This window comes from Populus trichocarpa, chromosome 7 (assembly GCF_000002775.5).
Source record: "Populus trichocarpa isolate Nisqually-1 chromosome 7, P.trichocarpa_v4.1, whole genome shotgun sequence".
NCBI classification, from domain to species: domain Eukaryota; kingdom Viridiplantae; phylum Streptophyta; class Magnoliopsida; order Malpighiales; family Salicaceae; genus Populus; species Populus trichocarpa.
In genome coordinates, this window is record NC_037291.2 from 14,711,591 (window position 1) to 14,731,716 (window position 20,126).

The 20,126-nt window shown below is 29.9% G+C and overlaps 1 protein-coding gene and 1 long non-coding RNA gene across 3 annotated transcripts; one reads left to right on the forward strand and one right to left on the reverse strand.

The window, feature by feature from the left end:
• The first annotated feature begins 6,404 nt into the window (after positions 1-6,404).
• Positions 6,405-7,330, forward strand: LOC7491720 (glutaredoxin-C9). The gene has a single exon (XM_002310380.3). The coding sequence runs from the start codon at positions 6,506-6,508 to the stop codon at positions 6,965-6,967; it is 462 nt and encodes a 153-aa protein (XP_002310416.1). The 5' UTR covers positions 6,405-6,505; the 3' UTR covers positions 6,968-7,330.
• Positions 7,331-7,580: 250 nt separating this feature from the next.
• Positions 7,581-11,487, reverse strand: LOC127905531 (uncharacterized). Of its 2 annotated transcripts, none has more exons than XR_008059681.1 (4): positions 11,124-11,487; positions 10,333-10,573; positions 9,139-9,206; positions 7,581-8,604 (listed from the first exon to the last, which is right to left on the reverse strand). It is a non-coding gene; the product is annotated as an uncharacterized LOC127905531 (long non-coding RNA). The 2 variants fall into 2 exon arrangements; XR_008059680.1 differs by having other exon boundaries at positions 10,333-10,583.
• Positions 11,488-20,126: the final 8,639 nt, after the last annotated feature.

Here is a 20,126-nt window from a genome sequence, read left to right on the forward strand (position 1 = left end):
TCTGAAAATTGTAAACAAAAAAGGGTTGGAAAGCTACCTGTGACAAGAGAAAAGGATAAGGTGATGTAGTTATTCCAACTTAAAGGTTGCCATTGAAGAAATTGATAAAAAGCTCTCATGAACTCACTTATTGATCTAAGAATAATATTGTGAAAAATAGTGAATCAAAATATTCTAAATATGGTAGTGGTAGTGATTTATAACTCAACAACTTTGAGTTATAAAATTAAACTAATTAAATGTATGCGAGTTATAATTTTTTTTTAATTAATCTAAGACATTTAATTAGTTTAGCTTTATAAAAAAGTATGTGGTGATTAATTTATTTAATTAAAATTTTCATCTCTCTCTCTCTTTTCTCACAAATAATTAAATTCATGTTTATCTTATGAATAATGGATTTTATTCTCACATCGCCACCGATTGAAGGATTTTTTTTATATAAAAACTGATCAACTATGTTGAGTTGGCAAGGTAGAACTTATGTAAATAAATCTTATGAATCATACTTTATTTTTAGATAAAAGATATATCAATTTGTACATTTATATTTATTTAATCTTATGATTCATATCCTAATTAATTTTAAGTAGATGGCTAATGCGAAAACCTCACGAAAATCAAGTTGTTTTCAAAACTGATAGATAGATTTTAAATAGGTTGGAAATATTATATACTTGAGTAGCACAAATACATAGAAAACAAGGTTTTAAAGGGTTCAAGGGAATCATATTCGAAGCTCAAGTTAACATCCATGGTGGAGGAAAATAGCTTTCATCAAGGCTACGTTGTGTATGTCTATACAGTCTAGTTTAAAGACAAAGAAGAAGAGTTTCTTGTCACTAAAAGAAGATCTCTTACCATGGATTTTAAGGTTGTTTATTTATATATCTTTCGAACTCACAAAGCATGTTCATGTAAAGGTAGGATGATCATTATACCTACTATCTGAAGTTTTTTAATTATTTAAAGACAGCGATTCAGAGTGAAAATAAGTCATTGTAAAAGTTGCACTAGTTATAGTTTTTGAGGGTTGTTTATTGTTGATAATAATAATAAAAAATTAATATTTGTGATAGTGTTTGGTTATTGTGGAAAACAAAAATAATAAAAATAAAAAAGATGAGAATTGGTTTGGTTGAAGATTGAAAGAAATAAAAATAATTATGTTATTGAGAAAATGATGGAGTAATTTTTTGTACTTTTAAAGCTAGAGATATAGATGAAATATGTATTTCGAGATAATATTTATTATTTTATATTCTTAAAATATCATTGTAAAAACCTTTCAATTCTAAAATTATCGAACTAAGACATATAAAACAAAAAATGAGTAGTTATCATCGTTGTTGTAAAACTCAACTTGAGAGTCGATCCAGGATTAGAATCGACTAACTGGTCGGGTGCATCAACTCGGGTTGACCTGAGTCAACATAAAAATAAAAGTGGTTACTATTATAATTTTAAAACCAATTTTACAATCGACCTGAGACAAAACACGGGTCATGGGTCGGGTTAACCATTGACTCAAGTCAACGCAAAGACAAAAGTTATTATTATTATAGTTTTAAAACCAGACTTAGGAGTCTAATCAGGACAAGTCACGAGTCGAACCAGGTCATAATTTTAAAACCTGACTCGAAGATTCGACATGGGCCAATGCCCGGGGCATGGGTCCTAAGGGACAAACCGGGTTAATCCAAGATAACATAAGAATAAAATGGTCATTATCATAATTTTAAAACTCAACTTTGAGATCGACCAGGATTTTAATCTTGTCAGGTCGAGTCAATTATTTTTTTATTTTTTTTAAACCTAGACCAGTTCAAGTCTCAGGTTGACTCACTGGGTCAGTCAAGTTTTATAACTAGGTTATTATAATATTATAAATTTCAACACTCAATATAAATTAAAAATAAAAACAAATAAATCTAATTATTTTTTAAAATATATAAGTTGGATAATAGTAAAATAATTTTTTTATATTTACTCTATCTTATACACCATTATTAAATATATTTTTTTTTCAATCTCTATTATTTCCGTCTCTTCTACAACTATCAGTAACGAGACACATTGTTAATAGGCGTGACTTCATTTAATGTATAAATGTTTTATGTGTTGGGTTCGAGTATATCAGTCATGTTCAAGATTTTGTCTTCATAAATTCTACCCGAGAGTATTATTGTCTTCATTAATTATTTATTTTTAATGGGACCAAAATGAATGGATTTAGTATTGACACAAAATTCCATGAAAAAATGAAAACTGTGTTAGGTGTTATCTAGACAAATATGTGTTTGAAAATGTGGTTGCGATTACTTTTCAAAATGTTTTTTACTCGGAAATATATCAAAATAATATTTTTTTTATTTTTTAAAAATTATTTTTAACATCAGTGCATCAAAATTATCTAAAAATATCAAAAAAAATATTAATTTAAAGCAAACAAAAATAAACAAAAAAAATTAAATTTTTTCAAAAACATTTTTAAAACACAAAAATAAATAAGATAAGAATCTTTTCATGTCATTTCAAATGGGATGGTACCACAATTTGATAAGTAAATTCAAGATCTTTTAAAGAAATAGTTAAATATAAAAAATACATTATCTTTTAAATTATTTATTTATTATTATAGAATAATCTAAAACGCGTGGGATATTCATTGTAGCAGTAGGTTTTTTTTTTTTTTACATGTTTTTTTTTTGCTTTTTTTTTTGCCCAAAATTGATTTCTTCTTCTTTTTTTGTTTCTTTTTTTTTAAAAAATTTTTTTGTTTCAAAATTATCTTTGCTAATTTTTTTAAATATTAAGCTGGTTGAAAATTTAACTATGTAGTTTTTTCTTTAAAACATTGTGGATTGCTATAATATTCTCATACATTGTTTTCTTTTTTTTTAATGATTTCTTTATTCTTTTTTTTTTTCAAAATGGTCTTTGTAGATTTTATTTTTTTATATTAAGTTGGTTGAGAATTTAGCTTTGTGGTTTTTTTTTTTAAAAAAAATAATATGGATTGCTACAGTGTTTCCCCTACAAATTTTTTGCTTTGCTGCAGTGTTTCCCCATATATTTTTTTTTAAAATTATCTTTATCGATTTTATTTTTTCAATATTGAGCTGGCTGATAATCTAGCTTTAGCTTTCCCTATATGTTTTTTTTATTTTTTTTATTTTTTTTTTTTCCAAAATTGTCATTTTTTACATATTTTCTTTTTTTTGTTTTGTTTTTTTCAGAATTATTTTTTTTATTTTATTTTTTTACTATTGAGCTGGTTGAAAATTTAGTTTTTTTGTCTTTTTCTTTAAAACACTGTAGCTTTCCCCACGTGGTTTTTTTTTCGCTTTTGTTTCCTTTTTTGTACATTTTTTTTTCATTTCTTTTACCCAAAATTGATTTTTTTTTTAGATAGCCTTTGTCGGTTTTTTTTATATATTGAGCTGGTTGAGAGATTAGCTTTGTAACTTTTTTTAAAAAAAATACTATGGATTATTACAATGTTTCCCTTACATGGTTTTTGTTTGGCTACAGTGTTTTCCCCACATGTTTTTTCTTTAAAATTATCTTTGTTAAATTTATTTTTTCAATATTGAGTTGGTTGAGAATTTAGCTTTAGCTTTAGCTTTCCCCATTTTTTTTTTTTCATTTTTTTAAATTTTCCCCACGTTTTTTCATTATAATTATAATTATAATTATAATTATATTGTATTATATTATATAACTATTTTTTTCTTTTGTTTTTTCTTTTTATTTTTTTTTAATGAATTTGTTTTGTTTGATTTAGTTTGTTAATGTTAAATTTTTTTTATTTAGTTATCAGTTTTTCATGATACGAATCTCGGGTTTGATGGGTTAACCTGATTTGACGAGTTATTTTTTTTCATTTAGTTTAGTTTGTTAAAATTAATTTTCTTTATATTTAATTATCAGACTTTCATACTTTCATGACACGTATCCTGGGCTTGACGGGTTAACTTGGTTTGATGGGTTAACCCGGTTAATTCTAGGTAAACCCGTCATTTTTTTTCTATTTAGTTATTAAACTTTCATGACGCAAATCTCAGGTTTTACAGGATAACCTAGTTTAAAAGGTTGACCCAATTAATTCAATGTTTTTTTTTCTTTTTCTTCATTAGTTTTTTCCTTCCTGTTGATTTTTTTTCTTTGTTTTTTTTAATTAATCTATTTAATTATCACACTTTTATGACACGACCTTATAGTCAGACCCACATCCAGTATTCGTGGGTCCGGTGTTACAGCCAGACTCACTTAAACTTGGGTCATGTAAGTTTAATTTTATTATTAATATTATAAATATTACTCTTAGGTCAGGCGTTGCAGCCAAACCCAAGATTATTGGGTATAACTTTGCAGAAAAACCCAAAATTTTTATTTTTTTATTTTTTTTAATATTTTTTATGTAAAAAAAATAATACACGGCATCGCGCGGGTATCAAAGCTAGTATATTATAGAACTCGGACACAAAATTATTTTCAAGGATGTACTTCACTGACTACTTTTTATCTTTTTCTAAAGAAGCCACGGAGCAGCCGCGAAGCGCACAATCATACATCCGTAAACTTGGAACACGTGGGCATTGTTTATGACGTCACCCCACGTCATAACCGCGGGAGAGGGCTGTCTGATTCACGTGGAGGGTCCCGGGTTTGGCGTCACGCGGACTCTTGATGATGCGTCTGTGAGGCTAAAGTTTGTCGCTGGCTTTCGTCAGCTCTCGCCCACCGTCCGCCAGCGGCATTTTTCTTTTGCGTGTATGGTCAAATACGTGGCAAGAGATTAAGTAGTTAATTAATAATAATAATAATTAATGATTTTTAGATATAAGTATATTGGGAATAAATTATAGTGTGCTCCATACGTAATTGTTAATAATTATTTTGTATAGAAGAGATAGACAAGAAGAAAAGAAGAAAGAAACAAGAATATATATTTTTAAACTTAAATAAAAACAGTCTTAAACAAAGATTAACATTAATGAATCATTTGTTTCTGTGTTTAGAATTGCGTTTGAATATGTTTAAAAAATAATTTTTATCTTAAAAAATATTAAATAATAATTTATTTTTGTATTTTTTAACTGCGACGTAGATATGTCAAAAAAAGAAAAAAAAAAGTATTTTAAAGTATTATATATTTAGTACAAGTAAGATGGTGAAAGAGGGAGAGAGACTTGGATTTCACTTAATTTACCTCATTGGAATTAGCTATGTTCTTCTTGATTCGATGTTTGGATTGAAACTCAAACAATAACTTAGAGAATAAATTTACTTAAAACTCAATCTAACAACTCATAATTATTAAAATTTGAATAAAAAAAATGACGTTTACAATTTGTAAAGAAATCAATATTCACGCCTGGCCCATAAACAGATCTAATCAAATAAAAAGCAGTGACTTTTAAGAAAGAGCAATGGGATGCTAAATAGTACTTTTATACATCATGTAAACCAACCTAAATCTAGATAAATTCTTTCCCTTCAAACTAAAGAAACAGGAAAAAAATACAATTTAATCTATTTTTCAAATTATTTTTTATCTATATTTTAATCTAGAGAAATTCTTTCCCTTCAAATTTTTAAATAATATTTATCTAGTCTTATCTATTAAAGATAAAATAATACTTTCAGTTTAACCTATATATACTTCATTTGTATTTAGATTAAGATTAAACGCTCATAATATATAGATTATTCAGAATTCTAGCATTTTTTTTTGTGTTTGATTTTAATTATTTTAACACAAATTATATATATATAGTTGAAAGTCATACCTTCTATTCAATTTTGATTATGTTTGCTAAGACAATTTAATCTGTTTTTCAAATTTTTTTTTATCTATAAAAACATTAAATTTTATAGTTTAATGCGTTAATATCATATTTAAAAAAAATAATAAAATATTATTTTAATATATTTTTAATTAAAACATATTTTTACAAAAACATATTGGAATACATTATAAACACACATTTCATAAATAATATTTTAAAAAAAACTTGAAATAATATCGGTTTATATTATTCTAAGTTAATTTAGTTGATTTATAATTAAAAAACAACCGAGTTTAATGCGAGTTTAATAACTTTGATATTATCGGACAAGTGATCAACAGAAAAATTATCTTCCTCGGAGTGTGCTAAGATCAAATCCAATACAATAATTCGAGAACAAACACATTTATCATTGAGACAAGAAGATAAAGGTCATTCTTAATGACACGTAGCAACATTAGATGCTCTAATTTAAAAATAAATAAATGCAAATAGTGAAGGATGACACAAATCAAACGTAAGCCACAACCATCATGCAGCGTGTAACCAAAAAAATAAGGCTAACTGCCGTTGACGCCTGACTCTTTCATATTTATCAAGTCATCCCCTCTCCATTTTCTTATATACCCTTCTCTTCTCGCCATTTCTAGGCACCTTAGCTCAACACACACAAAACCTTCTCCTCTCTCTGTCTCTCTGTGTCTTCAACCATGCAGCAGGCAATACCTTACAAGTCATGGCCACCTTTATACACCAACAACAAGCCTCTAATAAGCCCTTTTCAACTTATTGCCCGCCACAACAATGGTGGGGTGGTTGCAACTCAAGAAGTGCTAAAAGGGTCAGGAAATATGAGCAAGATGGTGCAAGAAAATGCAATCATAGTGTTTGCTAGACGTGGATGCTGCATGAGCCTTGTAGCGAAACGTTTGCTTCTAGGGCTTGGTGTGAATCCAGCAGTTTATGAGATTGATGAGGCTGATGAGATTAGTGTCTTGGAAGAATTGGAAATGATCTGCAATGATGGTGGAAAGGGGAGTAAGAAGAAAGTACAGTTTCCTGCTCTTTTTATTGGTGGAAAGTTGTTTGGTGGATTGGATAAACTTATGGCTGCTCATATTTCTGGAGAATTGGTTCCTATTTTGAAAGAAGCTGGAGCCTTATGGCTTTGATTTTTCTGCAATTTTGTGCTTGTCTAGCTAACTAATTGATTTCCTTTTCTTTTTTTCTTTTTATCCTTTTCTTCTTCTTTTTCTTTTTTCCTGTTTTAGATTTGAGATTATAATTTTGTTATAGAAAGAAAGAAATACACAGTGGATTTTTTTCTTTTTGCTGTTTTCTTCTCCTTCCAATGATTTGTGGAACTTTAAGGAGATTGGAAGATCAAGCTCTACCTCTCTCTATTTGTGATGCCAGCCTGACTTCTGCTCTGGCAATTTTTTGTCTTTCATAATGTAATGGAGGCAAAATGCTACAGAACTTGTCATGCCCTTGTTGACTTCTGCAAATTTAAGTGCACAGCTGGTTCTTGGTAACACATGTTGGCATTTTTCTGTCGGGGTTGAGGAAAAAGACTTCTTTGCATCACATGTAACCACTTATTTACATCTCACCTCTCTTACATGACAGGCCACCTAAATTAGTACACACGGAAAGGTGGGAAATACGTTATTGAATATCTAAGGTGTCAAGAGAAAATGCATGGCAGAGTGGTTGAAAACCTTAGCAGCAGATGTAACATTGGAAATGCCTAAATATTTTTTTACTTGTAAAACACAGAATCCATGTAGCAGCTTGGAAGTATACATCCTTGTATTGCATTAAGCACAACAAATAAAGATACATGGTTGAGGTTTGGTAAAATTACAAGCAGTTAAATTGTTTCCGACGATGCATCAAAGTCAATCCAAAACTTTCGACTTACTGACAGACGGAGAGAAGAAGATTGAATTTCATAAGATGCAGCCTTCATTTCTAGAGGCTGATGCAAATTGTTTTGGTTTGACAAATTAGATGTTTCCTCAAGTAAATCATCAAGTACGTCATCTTGAGTGGCAGCAGTAGAAGTGGTTTTTGCCGAAGCGACAGACATTTCTTGCAAGTAGTGGCAGAGGCGTAGCAACCTCTTTCTCTTGTAAATTAGATGCTTCCTCAAAGTAAATCATCAAGTATGTTGTCATCAAGTACATCATCTAAAGTGGCAGCAGTAGAAGTGATTTTTGCAGAGGCAAGGGCATTTCTTGCAAGTAGTGGCAGAGGTGTAGCAGCCTCTTTCTCTTTGTAAATCAGATGTTTCCTCAAGTAAATCATCAGGTATGCTGTCCGGGGTGGCAGCAGTGTAGGAGTTTTTTGCTGAACCAGTGGGATTTCTTCTAACTTCTGGCAGAGGTGCCAGGAGCATTTTTCTCTAAAATGGGTAAAGTACCAGACCCAAAACAAGAAGAATCAAGTAGCTTGGTCTCACTAAGCGAGCCAGGAAGCATATACAGGTTAGACTCAGCAGCTTCTGCTTCAAACGTGGGCAGCCTGCTCTTAGGGACAACAGAACTCACATTGAACTGTTCTGGGGGCTCAGGAGCTGTGCTTTGATTGGATTTTCCACACTGATTTCTATTCAAATTACCCTTGACATCTGATCCCTGAATGAATGAAAATGGGTCTGTATTGCCTATGGTCAAGCCTGAAGCAAAAACCTTGGTATTTTGATTGACAGCCTTATTCTTCTCAGAAAAATCTTCAAAAGCCAATTATTCAGAGATCCTGTTGTTTGCAATTGGTCATATTCCTGGCTGCTGCTTGTATTTGATCCCTGACCAGATTGTCCAATAAACCATGTTACACGTAGCATAATATATCCTATCTAGAGAATAGACAAGCAATTTTCATCCTAACCTTATTTTGTTACTATGCGACATACAGTGACAACTTTGGAAACAAGAAATGACCACACCAATTAATAATCAGAGAGAAACTATTTAAAAGAACGCAAGCAAAACAAGAACCAAGAGTGATTAACCATTTGTGGAAGTGCCTTGTGAAACGAGAAACAGATTTGAGTGAAGAATATTTTCAAGCTGCTAGTTCTTGATCTAAATATTACTAGCAAGCAATCACTGAGATCTTCTTCTATATATCTTTTAACTGAATATTTTGTACATGTTTATAAAGTACAAGGTAACTCTGAAGGAAACATTTTCCGTGAAGCATCATAATGTTACTGAAACACCCCAGTTCTGTGAGACCCTACACAATTGGACAAACTTTTCTTGACGTCAAAAGTGGTAATAACTGATAAGCCATATAAAACACACATTCAAAGGTCATATGAGAATGTAGAGCATACCAATTCTGTTGCTAATAGATCTGCTTCAATGAAGAGCCTCCCTGATACATCTACTTTAGCTAGTTGTTCTGCAAGAGCATGCAAATTAAGGGAGAGAAATTATGCCTGATAAAAAAATGGGTAAGGAAACTTTAGGAGAGTATATAAAGAACTTGGACAACCAATATGAAGGTAAAGAAAAGGAAAGTAGCATTCCAATAAGATAGTAACAGGAGCAACCGCATTAGCATGAAGATAATGCATTGTACTTGTACTACCATTTGCAAGAATACCACTTTATTCTAAACTGTGGGTACTTCTGCACTTCCAAAATTTTTAAATGTTTAAGCCTACAGAAATGGATAATTTGACAACATTAAATCGCACTTTGGACAAGTGGCACACCTTTATACAAATATTCTAGGCAAGGATTGGACTCAAAATTTTTCTCACAACCTCCTATCAACAAGGATTGAGTTCCTTACTCTCCTGGTTAGAGAAGGAAACGTGGACATAGCCCATACCAATAGCAAAGCACTTTAAACTTTTCTTTTCCAAGATACTCATTGAACTTCACAAATACAGTAAGTGTCAATATAAAATAAATCACTCATCCATCAAAATAAAACCTACGTTTGAGCATATGTTTTGGATGTTAATATTTCCTGTAAACATGATATTTTGTTTGTCCAACAAGCTATGAACAAACAGGAACCAGGATCAAGATACAATTTGTCTGACTTGCATGTAAGGAATGTGAAGTTGAAGAAAACTAAAGAAGAGAGCCCTACATAAAGTGTCCAAGTATAACATCTCTAACCTTACACTACTGCACATCAATTTTCAAATTTAAGATTATCGTTGCACTTGGAGGAACAGGGGAACCCAACACAAGCTAAATTACTTTTATCACCACAAAAGGCACTTTCAAAATTAGCACATAGCCTAATGGTAAGCGATATTTTTGTTGGCATGAACTAGTGTCCGGGTTCTAACAGTTCTTCATCAGACCATTTTCAGGTGGGCAGAGAATGGAAAATAAAAACTAAAAAAGATGATAGTAAATCTCTTTCTACAATTAATGGCATATCAAGAAGCTGCTTACGTTAAATATTAATTGAATTGCTATACTCCTTTCTCTATCATTTTAATATCTTACTCTAAACAAAAACGAGAGATAATATTTAATGAATAAAATGAAAAATAAGCAATTACCTCATGAGTTGAAGTAGTTTTATCCTCCACAACAAAATTATCATCCCCGATCCATGATAGAATGCTTTCTCCCTGACTGAAAGCAAGGGGTCTACTCCATGCCTAAATTCCTCTTTCATCAAGCACTTGAAGTCAATAATTTACCAACATCCAAAATAACTCAAAAACAGTGTGCCTCATGCAACCATTTCTTCTACACAAAAACCAGCTGTCTAAACCAGCCATCAGAAGGACCAGTAACCTTGCCAACACTACAGTCAGATTTATTAGTCAATAATCATCAGCAACAAGTAACAACTGGATTGTGCACAGTCAAAATGCTAGCTAAGTGAGAAATTGGCAACAATTCAGACAAGAGTATAATCAATTTCTGAACTTTACAAAGTGATTGCAAAGTGCAAACGACATGCTACGGAAGCAAATCGAAATGGGAAATGTTCACAGCAAATAAACAAGAAATAAAAACCTGAAGCCTAAACTGAGAAGATGTTTCAAAATACACGTAAACTGCAACCAAACCTAAACAAATTACTATGTCAATTAACCTGTTGAATCCCCACCACACACAAATTTGAAAGCCTAGTCCAGTTACTGATCAAGAAAGAACCTTTATACTTGAAACAGATAAAGAAAAATAAAGAAAAAATTCAACTTCAATTCCATACAAGTATCCATCCACATTTCATTGCAAAACAATTCAAATTGCATTATCAATTGCACATTAATTACTATTCCTTATGATCATTCAAGTTTTTAATTCAAAAAACTTAGGTACATATTCAAAAACATACCAGCCAAGAAGTCCTCAAGAGAAGGAAAGTTGTCAACTTGGTGACATTTTGATAGAGCTTCATCTAAGAGGTGCTTAAAGTCAGCACCTTTTCTCTTTGGCAAAACAAGACCATCATCCTCAAAGTTTGGTTTTTAAGGTTATCTCCATGTGGGTTTTCAAGATTGACTCCAAATTCATCTCCACAACGATCCCAGTTTGAAGGAAGTCTTGATTTTTGAGGTTTTTGCTTGTTTTCAGTTGATGGGGCTTTGTTGGGTTTTTGCTCTCTTTCATTTTGCTAAAGCTTTTGTGTCCATTTCACTTCTTTCAAGTTTCAACCAGATTTTGGAGAATTTTCTTTGCTTTGATTCTTCTTCGGTTCAAGTTTTGTGTAAACCGGCATGTCATCCCGTAATGAGGAGTCTAAGCCCATGATACTCAATGTGGTAAGGGCCCACATGGAATTGATGCTCAAAATAAAAGCCCAGCTCATGATACACAGGCAAGAAGAATTTAGTGACAAGGGCCCACACCGGGACTGAGGATCAAAACAAAAGCCCATTGAGCAAGAGATATTGAAACTCACAACTTCACCACGTCATAAGAGTTTAAAACTCCTGTGATCAATGCCCAAAAGATGATTTATACACCGAACTAGTATATCGCGGTATCGCCTCGTGCTATGAGGGCTGGATCAGTTGTTTTTTCAAATAAAAAAATATAAAAAAATTCTTTGTTTAAACTTGAAATTAAATTGTATGTGAGTTAACATGATTTAAATTGATCAATTTTATGGATTTAAATATATTCTGACTGGTAAAAATATGGCTTAACTTTTAAAAAACTTTAAGATGAAAACTTTTTTAAAACAATGTTGAGACAATAACATATTAGATTGACTCGGGTCCCCTCACAACCCCAGTTGTAGACTCTATTGGGTTTAATTATTATTTTTTTAAAAAAATTTATTTAATTATATAATAAAAATAGATGCTCACAAAAATTGATAACCTAAAAGTAAACATTTATCTAAGATAATTAATGATAACCTTATATAAAATAAACAAATATCAAGCATGCACTCTATTTCCAAACCAATTCAATATTGAAGGATGAAATAAAAAAAATCAATTAAATGACCGAAAACAAAAAAAAAACATATATAGTCGATGGGTAAACTCGTCAGATCTATGAATCAAATAACTCGGGTTAGCATGTCAAACTTGTGAATAAGGTTATTGACTCCATTAAGATTATAATTTGTGTTTTTCTTAAAACTACTTTTTATTTAACTATACGATAACAATAGATGATCGTAAAATTGAATATCAACCTAATACCAAGATTGTTTTTTAGACAACAATAACCTTATAGAAGATGAAACAAAACCAATTATGAAATTGAATTTCTAATTAATCCAATATATAAGGATGAAATAAAAAAAAAAACTAAACTCGCTAGATCTGCAAACCAGGTCAACCAGCCAAACTTGTGAATATGTTCATGAAATTTATAAAGTTTAATAAAATAGATTTTCTATAAAAAAAATTTTAATTATATGAGAAAAAAAATATACTATAAAAAAATAAAGTTCAATTAAAAAATAAACCTCATCAAACTTGTGAACCAAAACAACTTAGATTACCTTAGCAAACTTGCAAACCATGTTAATGTTATAGAAAGACAAAATAAAAAAATAAATTACAAAAATAAATTTTTATTTATCTCAATATTAAAAAATAAAATCAAAACAAATATTTGATAAAAAAAAGATAAATAAGAAGTATATTTGTGCATCAAATACAATTCAATTTGGAGGAAATCCCTGACGATGATGTTGAATATATATATATATATATGCTATTATAACTTCTTTTATTTATTGTGTGATGATTATAATTATTAAACTCGATTTAATTTTATTGTTTGATTTATAAAATTTACTATCTAAAATTTGATTGAGATCAAGTTTTAAACTAAATAAAAAGAGATACTAACCAGATGAAATCTAGTTGTTCAAACTGGGTTTCTAGAGAAATGGTTCATAACCTAACCAAATATAATCTAAATTCAGTTGGATCAACTACAAATGCTTTTTTAAAAAAATAAAAAATAAAATAATATCATATTAATAAAAATAATTAACCTAGAATAACCCAATAATTTAAAAACATAGAATGTGTTGCGGGTCTATTCCGTCAACGATGGTGGTGATGCTTTTGACATCATTTCCACTCACCATTATTTACTTGTTACAATTCTTGAAAAAACTCTGTTCATGCTGGTTAGTATTTAAGCATACCATTACCATCTATTTAAACGGATGTAAAAAAAAAAATTACATGTAGACATGGAGTTAAAATTATAAAATGAAGATATCTTACTAAAATTGGTCATATATATGCAATTAAATCAACTTTTTTAATAGATTTTGTTGATTTCTACCATCATCTTAGTTAAGAGAAGGCCACAAAATCGAGGAATGAAATATTTTGAAGAGGATGACATGAAGAACGAGTTCTTGAAAGTAAAATTTCTCGTCGGTAGTGTTAAATGGAGATTAACGACATGAAATTTCTGTCAGTAATTACTAACAGAGTTAGCAACGAGATTTTTATTATTTATGTGAGAAAAAAAACCAACTTTTTATTATTTTAATATGTGCTAAAACCCCATAAAATTATAATAAACAATTGATAATTTAGTACCAGTGGTGTAGTAAATAAAGCTTATAGACCATCCCTTTACAAGTTTCTGTGATAGAATTTGACGAACTTTTTTTTTTCACGTTCAAGATTCATAGGATCCCCAGTCAATACACAAAAAATCTTCAATCTCTTTATGAGCACATCATGTTGCATAAAAATCTTGCTCTATATAGCTAGTTAATTTGTACTCTGTAAATGTACCCTAGGGTTCTGTTTTTTTCATGGAGAGTACCTCAATTTGGGCACTAGCTAGCACTACTGAAGATAACAAAGATCACTTTCTGATCAATTTTTTCTCTCATCATTGCTTGCTTTTCTTCTTTGAATAACATATTCGTGGCAAACCGAGTGGAACCACGTATGGCCCTGCTGCATGCCTTTCTTTTGAATCATCCATGTTTGAATTCCTTTAGAGAAGATGGTTTTGAGCCAGTTCTTGTCTTTTCTTTGCTTCTTCCCTTTTCTCTGTGTGATATCTATACATGTTTGCCTATTGTATATGTCAATGATTAACGATGGATATATACTCACCAACAAAATTGTTATCATATTACATTCAAAGTCCTTTTTTCTTAGTGGGAATTTAGTGCCTGTCAAAAATTTGATGGTGACCTTGTTTCTCCTCAATTCATAATTCTAGATATGCTTTCACGTGAATACTTAATTAATTACATGTTTAGGCATTATATGGACTAGCAATCTCTCTCTTTTACTCATATAATATATATATATATATATATATATATATATAAAAGGACGTACGTGTAATTAAAATCTTTCAAGGTTTAGGTTTTATATAGTTGTCTGTGCCACTACATAAACAAACGACGAGCACTTAGCCAGGAGATAAGTGAGTTCTTTTTCTTTATCGTCAATTTACTTGTGAGTATGGATGATTTGCTTAAGAATTGATGTAGCTAGGAGGGATCAAGACTTGGTACAAGAAAGTTGGTCCGAGCATATCTCATCGTTGAGGAAAAGAAAAAAAACATAAAAGGTGAAACATGAATAGGTTTATTGGTTTCCTATTTAAGAGAAGAGAGGGGCCATCCATAGCATATGCAGAGAGCTAGAGTAAGTGGGGTGCTTTAACTTTGCTTTCCGAGCCAAAAAGAGAATCTTAATGTTGTTATATATTGTGGAATTTAAATATTAATGAGTACATTATCATTTCGTACGTTGATTGAGTTCATATATACTGGTGGTCTCATTAACTTTTTTTTTTTTAGCTAGTCTACAATAATATAAATTATATATTAAAATTTTATTTAATAATTTAAGCTTCTAAGATGATTTTTTAATATAATATTAAAATTTTAATAATTAAGCAGTCACGAGATAAAATTTTATTATTTTTATTTATTTAATAAAAATTAAAAACCTTATAATTTTTTTCTATATTGCCTTTACAGAACCCGCTCTTGTGTATTCATATGTGAAGGTTGAATCATTTACGAGAAGCTATTTGTCTTCTTCCTTTGAAATCTTGAATTCTGAGATACTATGATCACTAAAGCATTAGAAGACAAAATTGCTGTTCTTTTCTTTTACTAAATTAACTTGTCGTCCAGGTTGAATGACTGTGTCTTGGTGTTTCTTTTTCCTAATCAAAGATATATACGTGAGACATTCAATTAATTATGTTCATAATAATACATGCAAGTATTTCTAAACTCGTGAAAGAAATAAAGTTAATCAATCTTCAGATTGCTCAAAATCTCTTCCAATTACACCTTAGAGACCAAAATTGGGTGTAATTTGTAATATTCTTTTTTAATTTGTTGACAAAATATATTCCACCTCATGATGACTAAGAATGATAATGTCGTGATGATTAGAGATGATAATATAAAATTAAAGCGTATAGAGAAATTATTGTTCATCCACACCCATTATAATAATATAGATTACAATAGTAATTTATAATGTATTATTTTTTTTATTTTTTATTTTTGCACTTTTTCCTCTTTTTTTCATTTTTTTTTACTCATAATGTATTACTTTCTTTTTTTTTCCCTACAACACTTTTTCTTTTTTTTTTTCAAAATTATCTTTGTTAATTTTATTTTTAATATTAAGCTGATTAAAAATTTTGCTTTGTAATTTTTTTTTTAAAATACTGTGAATTGCTACGATGTTTTCCCATATGGTTTTTCTATTTTATTTTTTTATTTTTTAAAATTTTATTTGTCGATTTTTTTTTAATATTGAGCTGATTGAGAATTTAGTTTTATAATTTTTTTTCTTTAAAACATTGTTGACTGCTACAGTGTTTCTTCACATAGTTTTTTTTTTTGTTTTTTTATGATTTTCTCCAAAATTATCCTTTTTGATTTTATTTTTTAATATTGAGCTGGTTAAGAATTACAGTTACAATATGTGAGGAAAACACTATAGCTTTCCTCGCAAATTACTGTGGATTGCTATAGTGTTTTTTTCCATACGGTTTTTTTATGTTTTTTTTTTAAATTATATTTGTCAATTTTAATTTTTAAATATTAAGCTGGTTAAGAATTACAATTACAAGTAAATTCAAGTAAGGTTAAATAATGTAGGGAAAACACTGTAACTTTCCTCACAAAACACTATGGATTGATACAGTTTTTCCTCATATGGTTTTTTTTCCAGTTTCTTTTGTGTTTTTTTTTGTAATATTTTTTTCCAAAATTATCTTTGTCAATTTTATTTTTTTAATATTGAGCTGGTTAGAATTTAACTTTATAATAAAGCTTAATCATGTGGGGAAAGCACTGTCGCTTTTCTCACAAAACACTATGGATTGCTACAGTATCTCTTCACATGGTTTTTTTTCTTATGATTTTTTCAAAATTGTTTTTGTCAATTTTATTTTTTTAATATTGAACTGGTTGAGAATTATAATTATAAGTCATTACAAATAAGGCTAAATCATGTGGGGAAATATTGTAGCTTTCATCACAAAACACTGTGAATTGCTATAGTGTTTCCAACATGGTTTTTTTTCCCTGTTTTTTTATATTTTTTTTTCTAAAATTTTCTCTGTCAAAACACTAGTATTTCTCACAAAACATTGTCAATTGCTATAATGTTTTTTCTCATGGATTTTTTTTCCTTTCAAAATTATCTTTGTCGATTGTTTTTTAATACTAAGTTGGTAGAGAATTTAGCTTTGTATTTTTTACAGAAAAGCTAAATCATGTGGCGAAAGCACTGTATCTTTCCTCACAAAACACTGTGGATTGTTACAAATTATTTTATTCAGTATCTAAGTTTTTTATCACCAACACAATTTTTTTTCCGTCATGAAATATTGGCTCCATTATACCTTTAGTTTCTATTACTTATCTAGCACTGATTCACAATTATAACACTATCAAATACATTTATTTTATAAGTCCGCGGCAGTGCGCGAACATGTCATCTCATACATATCTAAACTGACTCGAATGAATAGTTTTTTTTTAAAAAAAAAACAATTACCTTATCAACATTCATTAATTTGAACTTTCAATTTTAGAAGAAACTAATTAAGGAATAAAACGTATTACCACCATGCTCAAAAAAGATACAGAAACACTGCTGGAAAAGAATATTCATGTCAATACTATTTGATGTTTATAAAGTTGGCAGGATTAAATGTAATTAGCCGTCTGCTACTGTGTCGCAACTAAGGAAAAATAAAAAAAAAAAAGGAAAAGGAAAAAGGAGAGACGAAAACATAAAAAATAAAGAAAGATAATTGAGATAGGTTTGGAAAAGGGCATATATTCTTCATCTTTTTATAAACCAAAGCATGTGGATTTCTGTATAGGATTCCTAGATCCAAATCTGCTCTCCTTTTAGGATATTTTTTTTCAAAAGTAACACTAACATTTGATAGTACCAAGTATACTATACTATACCAAGACTAAGAAGAAAGAATTAATCACAATATAGTTATTATTTCATAGATTTTTTTTTGTATAGTATTTGATTATTGTTTAGAAATAAAATAAATAAAGATATTAAAGATAAAAAGGATTGTTCTTTTATTCTTTAAGTTTTAAATTAATAATAAAAATTTACTCAAGAACAGTCTTGAAGATAAATTTATTTTATATTTATATTTTTATTCCTCCAACCTAATACATTTCTGTCCCTCTATATATATTTTTTATTTTTCAGAAACATAATATTTAAGTACAACTACATGTACATGATTTCACGTGATCAGTATAGGATTTCTCAGGATTTTCCTTGAATTGGAACCAGCTAAGAACAAATTCATCATGTCTTGTAATTAGAAAAGCTTGGGGCAGGAGGGTATCCTAGAATTGCACAAACAATCAAATGTAAAATACTTTTGTCTATCCTAAATTTCAAACTAAAAGAGACAAGCAAAGGAACAAACATAACCTTGGTGACAACGTTTTGCTTTTCCCTGAACCCTTCTATTTTGAAATATTGCCTACGGTTTCTAACTCAGACAACTTCTCTTTTCAAATCTCTACTAGCAAAAATAGATGTGGGGTTTGTATAATTAAAAACCCCATTAAACCTTGAAAGTTGAAGCCTTTGGGAGTGTTGGAGGAGGAGAGAATATTCTGAGGCCGCCACAGTTCAACAGCTAAGTTCCAAAGATTATTTACTAAACAAAGTTAGAAAGCAAGAGCATGATTAGATTATGATTAAGGGGTTAGCAGGAGAAGTCAGCCCACAAGGAGACGACCGCTAGCTCACAGTTCTAAAAATTCACTGCCTTTGTCAGCTGGCTGTTTTTTAACCTCTTCCCTATACTTTGATTAATTATCTATTATTATAGCATAATTAATTAAGATTAAGAAATAAAGTTAAATCACAATTAGCTAGGGCATCTCAATTATATTCCCTTCTCAAATTTTCTATTGACTTGTTGTAGATCTGAAACAATGTTTACTATTCACATATGGGTGTCTCTCAACTTAAAAACTAATTAAATGGTGATGCAGTTCATCATGTTCCAAAGTTCATTTAATTTCACTCATGTAACAAAAGAAAGATTTTACTTAAATATATTCAATAATAAGTGAGTTTCCTTTCAAAACATTCATTTCTAATTTGAATCCAAGAAAAGTACTCTGTGAGAAGAAAAAAATCTCATGAATATACATGTAAAATTATAATTATAAAACTTAGACTGTATCACGAATGAAATAGATCAATCGAATCTAAATCAATTCAAAACAAAGTTGTTTTAAGATTTGTTTTTTTTTAAAAGTTAAAACTACATGTCAAATAAACTCTCATCTGGATTGTGCATGGCAGATTTTGATCAACACCCAAAAGATCACTAACCAAGATTTGCATATTTAATTATATATGCAAATGAGGCATGACATGATCGATACCTTCTTTGAAGGAGAAGACTAAAATTTTGACTAGTAGCCAAGAACATGAAAAATATTTTACTTTTGTGGAAAATGAGGATGCATAAAGAAAAGAGGGTGACTAGTTGGGAATCTAGAGTCTTATGATAGCTAGTCACTCTCAACTCCCATGGACATGTTAATTCATCTTTTTGACAAAAACAACATATAGTACATGGTACATTGCGTTTTTATGACTTGTAGTTTTTCAATTCATACTATGTTAATTGAGAAAAATGGTTTTGTCTTTTGGACAAGGAACCATACCTACCTTCAAACTTTTGAGGGCATGAATGCTACTGGGCCTTTGACCTACATTTGTCAAGAGTAGTGGATGCATATATTGAGTACTTAGGTATGTAGCTAGTCTGTTTAGGAACAAGAGCGCGCATTTGTGCAACCTGCGTTCCTAAACTAAAAGCATCACTTTGATGTTCTTGATTTTAGAACACGGGTTGTATTGTAATCGTGTTTCGTGTTTCTAAATAAACACTAAATAAGATTAATTGTTCTAGAATTTATATATGACCATGTTGTAAAATGGGATATTCTTGATCATGCAACTCAATGAGGCAAAAGTCACTAATGAACATTCGTGAGTATAATTAATTGAAGTAAAATCTAATGTTTTCTTTGAGTTTTATTTGCATGGTTCCAAAATGGCTATGTATAGCAGCTAAAAAACAAAGAAAACAATCCAATCTATTTGCTTTGTGCATACCTTTGGCTATGAATTAGGATAACCTAGGGTTCCATTCAAATGTTTGTGGGGTTCTTGGAAATAATCAACTCATATTTTATCATCCAATGCACAATATTTAAACATGATAGATTAGAAAAATGAGAGACACAAAAAGCAAACAAATTATGTGATAATCATTCCTAATGGAAAAGGGCATGGAGATTTGCTTTCTCACACACTCATCATATGTGTCATCATGCACCTTTATG